The 12,986-nt window shown below is 34.4% G+C and overlaps 1 protein-coding gene across 1 annotated transcript; it reads right to left on the bottom strand.

The window, feature by feature from the left end:
• Window positions 1–5,665: 5,665 nt before the first annotated feature.
• LOC127728083 (uncharacterized) lies at window positions 5,666–7,890 on the bottom strand. The gene has a single exon (XM_052235291.1). The coding sequence runs from the start codon at window positions 7,888–7,890 to the stop codon at window positions 6,349–6,351; it is 1,542 nt and encodes a 513-aa protein (XP_052091251.1). The 3' UTR covers window positions 5,666–6,348.
• Between the last annotated feature and the right edge of the window lie 5,096 nt (window positions 7,891–12,986).

The raw sequence follows: 12,986 nt of genomic DNA, 5'->3' as shown, positions 1-12,986 counted from the left end.
TAATTTTAAAATTCAAAATTTTCGAAAAAAAGAGTTCAATATGTATTTGATTTTTACTATGGCCCTAAAACGCTTCCGTAAATTTGCTCTGTGAATAGACGAATTGTGATGCTTTCCAACAGATACATTTTGCGACGTCATCGGACACGAGCAAATCATACATGTAATGCCGGGCAGGCCTAGAAATTAAGTAAATATTTTTTAGCGAATTTCCAAGGATTCAGTATTCCTTCAATGGAACCGAATAAAGATACTGTTGGCACTGCGTGGTCGTTGTGTAATTTTTTACAAATTTAGGCCCCAAAAAAAGGGAAATTCTATCGAAAAGTGAAATAATATATACACAGTGATTGAGTGGGCAATTTTGAATTTGTGATTAAAACTAAGTACAAATGTATATGCGTTTTGCATAAAGATACTGAGTACAGCTGTTCCCTAAACATGTCAGCCTTGGAAAGGGGGTGTTAGAGTATCCATGCTCGTCACTAAGAACATGAACATTCGAGCTCTGTCCCCTCTGAATTCGATACTTCGCAATTTCTCACAAATACTTGCGTTAAAAACATCAATTTCATAAAGAAAGTCCATGACGTAATTTGGATCTAGATTCTCTATAAATATTCGGTGCACTTTTCGGATCACTACTTTGCTTTGTTCATCCATTTTATCATTAATATCACGGAAGTGTCGGAAGTTGTAAAATTTTTTTTTTACATGTGTTCCTAAAAAAGGTCCCTGACGCAATATAGGTCTACAAGATCCTTATATTCATTGTGTGCATTTTTCCAAGTACAATGTACTTCCTTATTATATTAGCCCATTTCTTTATATAATTCATAAATTTCATATGCGTTTTAAATGTTTTCATCGGAAATCAAGAAATGTTTAAAATGTTTTGTGTATCGTGTTTATTAACCATAACCTTTTGCTGAATAACAGATATTTATACGTGTACAATTTAAATCAAATATTGCAATACTATTGTCTGCATGAAATATAATCTATAAAATTAGAAAAAAAGTACACTATAATATTGTCAACCTTATAGTATAGTGTGTGTTTCATGTAAATTATTTCACCTTCGAACGGAGTTCTTAAGAGTATATATTTACTTGGCTCATGCACTTAAAGCATGTTCCTTCTTTTTAAGTAGTTTCTTTCACACACGTTATCTGTTTATCTGTACGCGATATACTGTGCAGTATGTTAGACGGAAATCTTTTGAAATTATCAATTTACAGAAATCATGTCACAGAAAAAGATACCAAAGGGACATTTAAACTCATAAGTCGAAAATAAACTGACAACGCCATGCCTAAAAAAGAAAAAGACCAATAGACAAACAACATGCACAACACAAAATGTAAACTAAATACTGAGCAACACAAACCCCACCAAAAACTGGGGGTGATCTCAGGTGCTCCGACAGGGTAAGCAGATCCTGCTCCACACGTGGCACCCGTCGAGATACACTTGAACAAAACCCGCAACCGAAACTCGAAACAAAACGATCCAAGGTCATAATTTCCATCTGTATGCTTAATTCATACGTAATATTTATCCCAACAATGTAAGAACGGCATTTCGCTTGCAATGAAGTAACTTGATGATCTATGATAATGAACCATATAAAAGTGGGATTTCTAGTCTCTTTAAGTTCCATATGTCTTGGAACTGTAAAAGTAATGCAAAATATTTTGTCTTACTAATGAAATATCTTGTTAAGAGGAATTTAAAAAAATGCATCTACACTGAATGCAAAATAAAATAAGATATTAAATTCGAATTTCGAGATTTGAAAAGTTAAAATTTCTAGTTTAAGTCGAAATTTTATAATTTTAAAATTCAAAATTTTCGAAAAAAAGAGTTCAATATGTATTTGATTTTTACTATGGCCCTAAAACGCTTCCGTAAATTTGCTCTGTGAATAGACGAATTGTGATGCTTTCCAACAGATACATTTTGCGACGTCATCGGACACGAGCAAATCATACATGTAATGCCGGGCAGGCCTAGAAATTAAGTAAATATTTTTTAGCGAATTTCCAAGGATTCAGTATTCCTTCAATGGAACCGAATAAAGATACTGTTGGCACTGCGTGGTCGTTGTGTAATTTTTTACAAATTTAGGCCCCAAAAAAAGGGAAATTCTATCGAAAAGTGAAATAATATATACACAGTGATTGAGTGGGCAATTTTGAATTTGTGATTAAAACTAAGTACAAATGTATATGCGTTTTGCATAAAGATACTGAGTACAGCTGTTCCCTAAACATGTCAGCCTTGGAAAGGGGGTGTTAGAGTATCCATGCTCGTCACTAAGAACATGAACATTCGAGCTCTGTCCCCTCTGAATTCGATACTTCGCAATTTCTCACAAATACTTGCGTTAAAAACATCAATTTCATAAAGAAAGTCCATGACGTAATTTGGATCTAGATTCTCTATAAATATTCGGTGCACTTTTCGGATCACTACTTTGCTTTGTTCATCCATTTTATCATTAATATCACGGAAGTGTCGGAAGTTGTAAAATTTTTTTTTTACATGTGTTCCTAAAAAAGGTCCCTGACGCAATATAGGTCTACAAGATCCTTATATTCATTGTGTGCATTTTTCCAAGTACAATGTACTTCCTTATTATATTAGCCCATTTCTTTATATAATTCATAAATTTCATATGCGTTTTAAATGTTTTCATCGGAAATCAAGAAATGTTTAAAATGTTTTGTGTATCGTGTTTATTAACCATAACCTTTTGCTGAATAACAGATATTTATACGTGTACAATTTAAATCAAATATTGCAATACTATTGTCTGCATGAAATATAATCTATAAAATTAGAAAAAAAGTACACTATAATATTGTCAACCTTATAGTATAGTGTGTGTTTCATGTAAATTATTTCACCTTCGAACGGAGTTCTTAAGAGTATATATTTACTTGGCTCATGCACTTTAAGCATGTTCCTTCTTTTTAAGTAGTTTCTTTCACACACGTTATCTGTTTATCTGTACGCGATATACTGTGCAGTATGTAAGACGGAAATCTTTTGAAATTATCAATTTACAGAAATCATGTCACAGAAAAAGATACCAAAGGGACATTTAAACTCATAAGTCGAAAATAAACTGACAACGCCATGCCTAAAAAAGAAAAAGACCAATAGACAAACAACATGCACAACACAAAATGTAAACTAAATACTGAGCAACACAAACCCCACCAAAAACTGGGGGTGATCTCAGGTGCTCCGACAGGGTAAGCAGATCCTGCTCCACACGTGGCACCCGTCGAGATACACTTGAACAAAACCCGCAACCGAAACTCGAAACAAAACGATCCAAGGTCATAATTTCCATCTGTATGCTTAATTCATACGTAATATTTATCCCAACAATGTAAGAACGGCATTTCGCTTGCAATGAAGTAACTTGATGATCTATGATAATGAACCATATAAAAGTGGGATTTCTAGTCTCTTTAAGTTCCATATGTCTTGGAACTGTAAAAGTAATGCAAAATATTTTGTCTTACTAATGAAATATCTTGTTAAGAGGAATTTAAAAAAATGCATCTACACTGAATGCAAAATAAAATAAGATATTAAATTCGAATTTCGAGATTTGAAAAGTTAAAATTTCTAGTTTAAGTCGAAATTTTATAATTTTAAAATTCAAAATTTTCGAAAAAAAAGAGTTCAATATGTATTTGATTTTTACTATGGCCCTAAAACGCTTCCGTAAATTTGCTCTGTGAATAGACGAATTGTGATGCTTTCCAACAGATACATTTTGCGACGTCATCGGACACGAGCAAATCATACATGTAATGCCGGGCAGGCCTAGAAATTAAGTAAATATTTTTTAGCGAATTTCCAAGGATTCAGTATTCCTTCAATGGAACCGAATAAAGATACTGTTGGCACTGCGTGGTCGTTGTGTAATTTTTTACAAATTTAGGCCCCAAAAAAAGGGAAATTCTATCGAAAAGTGAAATAATATATACACAGTGATTGAGTGGGCAATTTTGAATTTGTGATTAAAACTAAGTACAAATGTATATGCGTTTTGCATAAAGATACTGAGTACAGCTGTTCCCTAAACATGTCAGCCTTGGAAAGGGGGTGGGGTATTGTATGTGGTGGTAGCAATTTCCATTGAATTATTGTATATATACAGAAAGAATGATAATTTGTATGTATCTTTAGTGGTTCAAATTTGCATGTATGTTGAGTCATGATTTTTTTTTGGTGTTAATTCTACTGTCATGTCAGATGTCAGATCTATTAGCATAGTGAATGAAATTGCTAGAATATTATGAACAATCTTGTAGAACATAATTGATCTTGTACATGTTATCCTTTATTGTAATGCTGGCCAGTTTAACGTGTTACTTTTTCATTTCTGATGCGGATGTTATGGTATCGATCGAGACACATCTGGGAGCTCTTCTTTGAACTATTTCAATTGTTTAGGTCTGCTCCGCAGAATGAGGGTCCCAAACTGAGCACGAATACTCCCGTTTTGGTCGAACAAGTGACATTTATGTCTGACTTTTGATGTTCTGGCTTGATAGAGCCAGTAAATATCATTTGATGTTTTTTTTAGGAAGCCTAGTGATTTGTTGCCATTAGCTATGACGTTCTTTGTATGTTTTGATCATTTTAAGTTTGTTTGTAGTATAATGCCAGGACATTTAATCTAATCAACACATTTAGAAGAAAAAAGTTGATGTTTATTTTGCAATAAATGTGATCAGCTGCAAGTATGACATACACTTCAGGATGATTTCATGTTTATGTGGTTTGATCTTGAACCCTGCCTTGTATTAGAACGACACAGTGAGCCAGATTCTCAATATGCTTGGTTGAAATACAACTGTTCGCAGAACATGTCAACCAACCCGAATATATATATTCTGACTTTTGAGCCAACCAATATTTGCTTTAACTCCTAAATATCGCATGCTTGGTGGAGAGCCAGCTAATATTATTTCAAAGCTTTTCATTTGACCCGGTCAGGGGTAGAGCCAACGAGATTCTGCATTTAAAGCGCTATTACGAGACCACCGGGTTTTTTTTTAACGACTGATGTATAACAAACATCAAGGACATGATCAACGGAGATTACGAAAATGGAGAAAAACAAAAAGACATTGATTCTAAATATTTTAACTAACGTATATACATGTCTTTAAGCTAGTTGATTGTTTGTTGGTGCTTGACGACTCTTTTGGTACTCTTGGCTATATCATGGCGACCACTTCTTATTGATGAAGGAAGCCGAAGTACCCTGGAAGAACCAACGACCTTCGGCAGGAACACTGGCAATCCTAGTCAATTAAGATCGGAGTCGAGTGCATCTGCAACGAGGGGGGGGGGGGGGGGGGGGGGGGGGGTTCAAACCCACAACATCAGTGTTGACAGGGTAATGATCACTGTAGATGAACTACTAACTTAAGATGCTTTTTAGCAAAATAAAAAAAAATTGAGTTACCGTACGTTTGATGTGCTCTGAAACATAAACGAAAAACCTACTGTATATTCCTTTGTAAATCTTCATAATTTGAGTTATCTCCCTTTAAAGACTTATTTAAAATAAAAATAATGAAATCGAAAGATATTCTGTATTTGTAAAAACAGTCGTAATAATAAGATAAAATCACACAATTCTCTTCATTTAATAGAAATGTAGTATTACAATTTATTTGCCATTATGTCTCAACATTTGCATATTTCATTAAAAATCTAGTCTGCCGTGTTCTGTAATTTAACAATCTAAGATGGCAGAGAACCCAGTATTACTTTAAGCAAAGTCTCAAGTATAAATTAAACCAATATTTGAATGTCAATAAAAACTGGAAAAACATTTCAATAAATCGCTAAACAATATCTATGAATAATGTAATGGAAATTATAAAAAAAGACTGATTCCGGTTTTTTTTTTTGTAAACCTAAATGAACAGTAATTAGCTCAACGGTCCATACCCCACATACCTCAAAATCCATTCTTTCCAATTAGCATTAACAAATAATTCTGATGTATATATATACATTGTTTACTCTTGAATAACCTAAGCATTTTAAGTGAGCAGTAACTTGCAGATTAAGTGTTAACTATTGAAATGATAGGAGCACTGCATCATTACACACTAAGCAATCTATGAAAGTTTTTGAGAAATCTACCAAGCCTTTGTGAATGAGGCAAAATCAAAGTGTCAAATTGCTCCGTACAAGTTATTTTGAAGTAAACAAAATATGTGAACACTATACTATTATTCACCGTTCAAACAGTCTGGCAGTTTGTAAAATAGTATCCATTTAATAATTAAATAGGTGTATGGATTAGAAACTTTCCATACTATAAAAAATAACAATTTGAAATGCCATGCATAGCCATAAAATAAGAATTGAAAAATTGTTCATTAGTCTTATGCCGTATGAATCGTCTTCTTCTTTGCAACATCTACAATCACAAGAAAATGCTTTAAGAAGCGATGCGCACCAAGATTTTGGAGTGTATCTACACATTTTGCACCCAAGTGTACAACAGCAGAGAGGACATGGCATATCGCACATACAGCAGCATTCTTTTGGTTGTATCCTGCAAATATAGTTCTTGTTTCGGCAACAACAGCAGCGCCAACACAGATTGCAACACCCGTCCTCCCCTGCAATTGTGTCAAAACTCGTCGCAAACCGAAGTGTCATCGCTATGCATGCGCTGATAGAGGCCAACAATGCATAGAGGTGCACATGAGGCTTTAGCTTTTTACAATCACACATGAAGAAATAAATAGTAAATAGTATGTTTTGCGGAAGTTCTTCGAAAAACATAACAAAACATATTTCACTGTGACCTTGCAAAATTTGGAAGAAATTTGGTTTTCTCTTTTTAATCATTTCCATAACAATATTTATTACTTGCAAAATTGACAGGAGTGATCCCAGGAGAGAAAATACAGCTGCCAGTGTCCAAACATCATTCGTGTTGAAACACATCGATGTATCGACTGCATATAGATCAATCTTAAATGTCTTGTTAATCACTTTAATATTCGGTTCACAATTTTGTTGGTCAGTATCACCTGATGTGCCAAGGAACTGAATTGGCCCCGAACTTGCAAGCATCCAATCATTGACTAGATCCCATATAACGAAAAAAATCACTAAAATACGAATCGAAACGAATGTGCCTGTTGACATTTCTGTTTTCTTCTTTGAGATGTCCATGCTCGCATCGGAATCACGCCTGCTTTTATGCGGTTCCGAATAAATTGGTTCAAAGGATCTGTGCCAAGACGGAACATTGCCATAGTCTACAACACTATTTGCAACAGATCTAGGTTGTCTTGTACTTCGGTAAATATCTTCAATACTACCACTTTCAACGGCTCTCGGAATTTCCCAATTTCTTGACAGTCGAGTACCTGGCTCAGATAAAACTCCTCTCCCTTTGTACATATGCATACCAGGTCCACTCCTTGATTCTACAATTGCTGATCTCTGGTCATACGGTCGTCTCTCATATCTTCTACCATTGTAAGCAGAATATCCATGATTATCTAATCCTAAATTGTCCGATGCTGCGATACTTCTTCTATCATAATCAGGTCCCATGAATCGTGTTTCCTCGTTGTCGCTAAATATTGGGTTTGTTCGTCGAACTGCTGGTCCATGTAGCCCACTTTCACTTTGAACTGGCAATGGGATACCATTTGGAAGGTAGTTATTTCCCAAGGGACGTCCATTATATTGTTCCGTTCTATCTGGCAATTGATCTCGCCAAGAATTTTCATTTCCACCATATTGATATGGAGAACGATTATCTATGCGCCCTGGACCATGGTCTTCTTGCCATTGTCGCGTGAATTCTTCTCTATTCATTCTTCGTATGCAAAATGGCGATTCAAACAAGGAAGAACATACAGTTAGACTGTATTTTATCTGTAAAAGGTGTGCCACTGTAATTTACAACTGATAACACATTTGATTGTGTTTGCGTTGGTCGTTCAGATATTTCTATTACATAAACTGATAACTTTATTGAACAATTTAGTTTTGATATTTACAATCTAAAACCAGTAACTCAGAAAAACAAATATCTTATTCAATCAAGAAATCAGAAATATCCGTGATCAAATGTGAGGGTGTGTGTATTACATGACTACTTGAAGCCAATGTTCTGTTGAAAATAAAAATATAGTAATTTAATATGTTGATGGCATGTTAGTGCCTATGTGTCTGATTGGACTTATACAACTTAGATCTCAATAAAACTATACTATGTGCAGATATAGTCAAATTCAGAGACAAGGATTAAGAGCTCACATTGTAATCATAATTTAGAATCGAAAACAAACAAATAAGACACTGTTTTGAAGGACACACCCTTTGAAAAAATAATTGATTTGTATTTAAAAGACAATTCATAGTTTTTCTTTCAGTAGAATATTGGTTTTGGTTGAAAATTTCCTTATTCAGTTTTGTCTCGCCTACGACGAAAGTCGCAGAATGCGACAGATATGGATTACTTATCCGGCGGGGATGGCGGCAAGGCGAAAACTATATATCATATATAAAGCTTTTGATATGCTAGATATGCCTTATTTTGCGATGTTTCTGTCTGTCATATGATCTATTGTCCTTGACCTCATTTTCATGGTTTAGCGACTGTTTGGAAAAAATGTATAAGTTTTTGTCATGTGATATAGTCATTTATTAAGAGTAATAGGATAACTATAATTGGTAATTGAGATCTTTGCAATATCTATACATATCCGTCAAATATGGGTTCACCTGACCTCGACCTCATTTCATGGATCAGTGATCAATGTTCATTTGCCAATGTTATGTTTTCATGGCTTTGTCAATGTATCAGATACAACAAGCAGTAGGTCAACTTTATTTAGTGTATATGGAATGAATTCAGTGTACATGTTGTCTGACAGGGTTTATCTGACCTTGACCTCATTTTAATGGTTGGTTGGTTGATTCAGATTTTGTAATTAGGTCTGTTTCTCAGCAGTTGCTATGAGCAATCAGCTAACTTTGGTGTATGGTAGGATTATAAGTTTTCCATGTCTGTCTACCAGGGTTCATCTGACTTTTAACTCATTTACATGGATCATTTATAATGTTAAGTTTATGTGATACTTGTAGTTAAACCTTTATATTACAGACTTTTAACATAAATTTAATCATGATAAGTAAAGCAGTCGATACATATCAGCGTGTACACTCGTATAAAATCAAGTCCTTGCAAGTGTGTCATATTTCCACAATAAATCTTGTCACAATATGTATTTCAAGTTTTTACCAATTTTCCGATGTCTGTATCATCACTATGTGTCTATGCAGGCAGTTTCAGTTATGAAATATTACGTTCTCTCAGTGTAAACATGTGCATATAAAAACAATGAGATATTCGCACTTACGAATAAATCAACGGTACACCAACGTAAAGGAAAGGAGAATTAGTAATAGCGGGAAAGAACACCGTCTCGTTTGTATGCTGTCTCTTAAATTTCTCAGGTGGAAACAAAGTTTTGGAGACATTTTTATTTCTCATCGTCCTAACACCTATAGATACCCCTGTTCAGTCCGCTTAGTCTGTTTAAGGTTGTACTAAGTTGTATTCTTTATGCAAGTACCTAGTTACGTTACCTAGTGAAATCCGGTTGTTGATTTTGGGATTGTATGGCGGTTGTCCAGGTAGTATGAGCAGCTCCAACTATTTTTGACGATTATGAATTAAGAACCACTCTACCGATGCTTGTTGATTTTAAATTACTGTTACTGCTGAAAAAATGGAGATCAAGTTCGATATTGACGATTATCACTTTAGCCATTCAGCGAGTTACAATATTTGATTGATTGGAAAATAGCATTATATGTTGTTTTGATGCAATAACTTGAGAACCTCTCAACTAATGATTTTCGGATTTTTAAATGATGTTACTGATTACAAAATTGTTTTCAACTTTACTTTGACCATTTTTGTGTTTAAACAATTACAATAATAAACACAATAAAACCCCGGTTTGCTGTCCTATTGACAGCCAGCCAGGTTTGTGGCCCTATTGACAGCCAGCCAGGTTTGCAGTCCTATTGACAGCCAGCAAGGTTTGCAGTCCTATTGACAGCCAGCCAGGTTTGCAGTCCTATTGACAGCCAGCCAGGTTTGCTGTCCTATTGACAGCCAGCCACTTGTTATATTTTGCCATTTCTTTGACTTCTAAAATCGGCTTACAATGTAGCACAAATTGTATCAATTTTTCAAGATTCATGCTGGTATGGGTTTTACTCATTGTTGAAGGTCGTACGGTGACCTATAGTTGTTAATTTCTATGTCATTTGGTCTCTTGTGGAGAGTTGTCTCATTGACAAGCAGACTACATCTTATTTTCATATTTCTTCATATAAAGGGGTTGCAACATTAATCGTCCATTTCTGCATAATGGAGAATGCAGTACTGTAGTGTAATGGTTGTGATGGCATTCAGATCCGGGGGTCTCATATGGTATAGCCAAACACGCAACTTCCTGTAAGTTGAGTAACTGATAATATTTGTAACTTCGATAAACGCAATACCACAAAGATTTATACGTTTAACGTTTATTATCAATCATTATGTACGGTATACTATCTATACTATCTTATGAAAACTGTGACCTTGCTGAACTTTCTGGATGTTTTTACAACTAGATTATGATAAGTTGATCAGCCTGTATCGGGTCATTAACGTAGTTAAGGAAGGGATTATTCAATTTAGGGAGTCACTTTGAAAATGGCAATACAAAAATCCGTGAAATGTGCCAGAAAAAATCTCATTGTTCTGTTCCGTTTCATTATAGTCTATTTGATGTGTATCCTTCTTTGGTCATCACATGGAATAAGGTAATTAGTATTTCATGGTTCAACTAACAGCCTGGGTGACCTAGTATACTATTGATTGGTACATGATGAAGAGAATTAGCTGTAAAATATACAGAGCAACATTTCTTGTTATCCATAAATGCATTGATACCTACTTTTGGCTATGATTTGTAGACACACAACAATAGTTCAATAATCACTTAAACAATGTTTAGAACAATTTACTTATAAAATGTCATTGTAAATAAGAAGTTTTTACTAGATATCCTAGTCATACTTGTTTTTAGTAAAATCGTGTTCCTGATAAATAAGTGTTCACTCGTTCCGACCGTCTGTAAGGTTAGACGACCGGAATACATGGGCTGGAAATTTTGACTGCCACTGGAAAAGGTAGGCATTTTGAATAGGGCAGAAATTTCGCATTGCGCAACAGGCCACCTATCATGAGACCCCTCCCCTTTTCAAGGAATTGCTGTAACGTTGTTTTAAATTAACACACTGCGAGCGTGGCATTTCTTACACGCGGCATCTGATTTAATTTCCCTATCCCAACCGGACGTAGTTGCGTATTTTATTTATACATCCCTCACAGCCAAACGGACGACCCATGCCGGAAATGGTTTTATTGCCAGACGGGTGGAAATGGGGGTCTACTCCGCTGATAATTACCTACGCATTTTTAAGTTTCATTTGATATCAATTAAATTTGCTATAATATCTTTTTTTAGTTCAATAGTTACACCAGAAAGAAAGCACTACTAAGTATGGAAAGATATTATGTTAGGTAAATTCTCAAGCTCGAAAGTTAATTGAGTGCCGTTCTACACATATAAAAGAGTCGACTGTTTTACTTAAGGTTTCCATATATGATGTGCATTTGATTCAAGCTGGAACTATGGCTGTGACCATTGTTATTAAATTTATCAAGCATTGCATGCATTTTTTATATTTCTTTATCTTAAAATGTCCATGTTCAACCAGGAGTAGGATTTCAAGTTTTTGTGTTGGTTGCGTTACGTATTACAGTTTGGTATATACACAATAACATATTTCGACAATATAAAAGATTTCAGTTTGCGTCTTGTTGTTTGAGTGATCTTTCAACAATGACTTGCATTTGTAGACCAATAACGTTTTGATAATGGGGGATCATATACATTTACCATAGTGTCCTGTACAATGTAGCCCTTCTTTAAACCCGTCACTAACTTAAATGTAACTTTTTAAGTATTATAAATATAATAGCACTCTGTAGCACGTCGTTCTTATCAAAACTTTCGTTGTGCACATATCAAAGGATGGTTATTACGACGGTTTACAAAATTCCACACATCATATTTATAAGAAGCAAGTTATTATTTTTTTAATGTGCACGTCTAAATTACAATAAGTTTGTATGAATCGTAATAGGACTCAGTTTCTCTCTTCCATAGATCATCCATACTTTTCCATAACAAAGCTTTTGTTATGATCAAAAGACAGTATCCAGAGCAAAATAATGAATATATTTTATTTTTCATATTTCCGTATTCAGCTGATAAAAGAATTGGTATTTTGCAATAAACAAGTATTTGCAGTCTTGTGTTAAAGTGTGTTACACATCAATTTCTTTGTCAAACTTTCATTTTTTGTTGTTGAAACTTTGGTCGAAGCTTTATCATGACTAAGAGATAATTTCTGAAGCAAAATTTGGAAAAAAATATACATTTATTTTTCAAGTTCAGTATTTAATGAAAGGCGGACTTACATTTTTGTAGTCAACATTTACAGACGGTCTATGATTACATTTTTTTACCTTATAATTTTGTAAACCGGACAGAAGCTATAAATCTGCAAGATCAAGGAATAGCGGTTATTTTTGTTTTTGTTTTGTTAATTCTGTATTTTACTTATAAATAGACTCACTTTTTATAGTTAACTTTACAGTTTTACACTGACAGCAACAATCGCAGGCGAGACACAGGTTTCTGCAAAACCCGTTACGAATGTTTAATTTTCCATGTGCTTATGAACACGTGTTATATGTAAACATAACCTTTGAACTTTCAAGAAAGCTGATAGAAACGTAACTTCCATTGGTTAATCGACCGCTATTTTCCCACGTG

The sequence above is a fragment of the Mytilus californianus genome, unplaced genomic scaffold, assembly GCF_021869535.1.
Source record: "Mytilus californianus isolate M0D057914Y unplaced genomic scaffold, xbMytCali1.0.p SCAF_2, whole genome shotgun sequence".
In the NCBI taxonomy this organism is placed as follows: domain Eukaryota; kingdom Metazoa; phylum Mollusca; class Bivalvia; order Mytilida; family Mytilidae; genus Mytilus; species Mytilus californianus.
Note: the sequence above shows the minus strand (reverse complement) of the source record. Positions and strands in the feature narration are given on the sequence as shown.

Excerpts from the sequence above, each read along its gene's own strand:
- LOC127728083 (XM_052235291.1), bottom strand. The coding sequence starts at position 7,890 with ATGAATAGAGAAGAATTCACGCGACAATGGCAAGAAGACCATGGTCCA.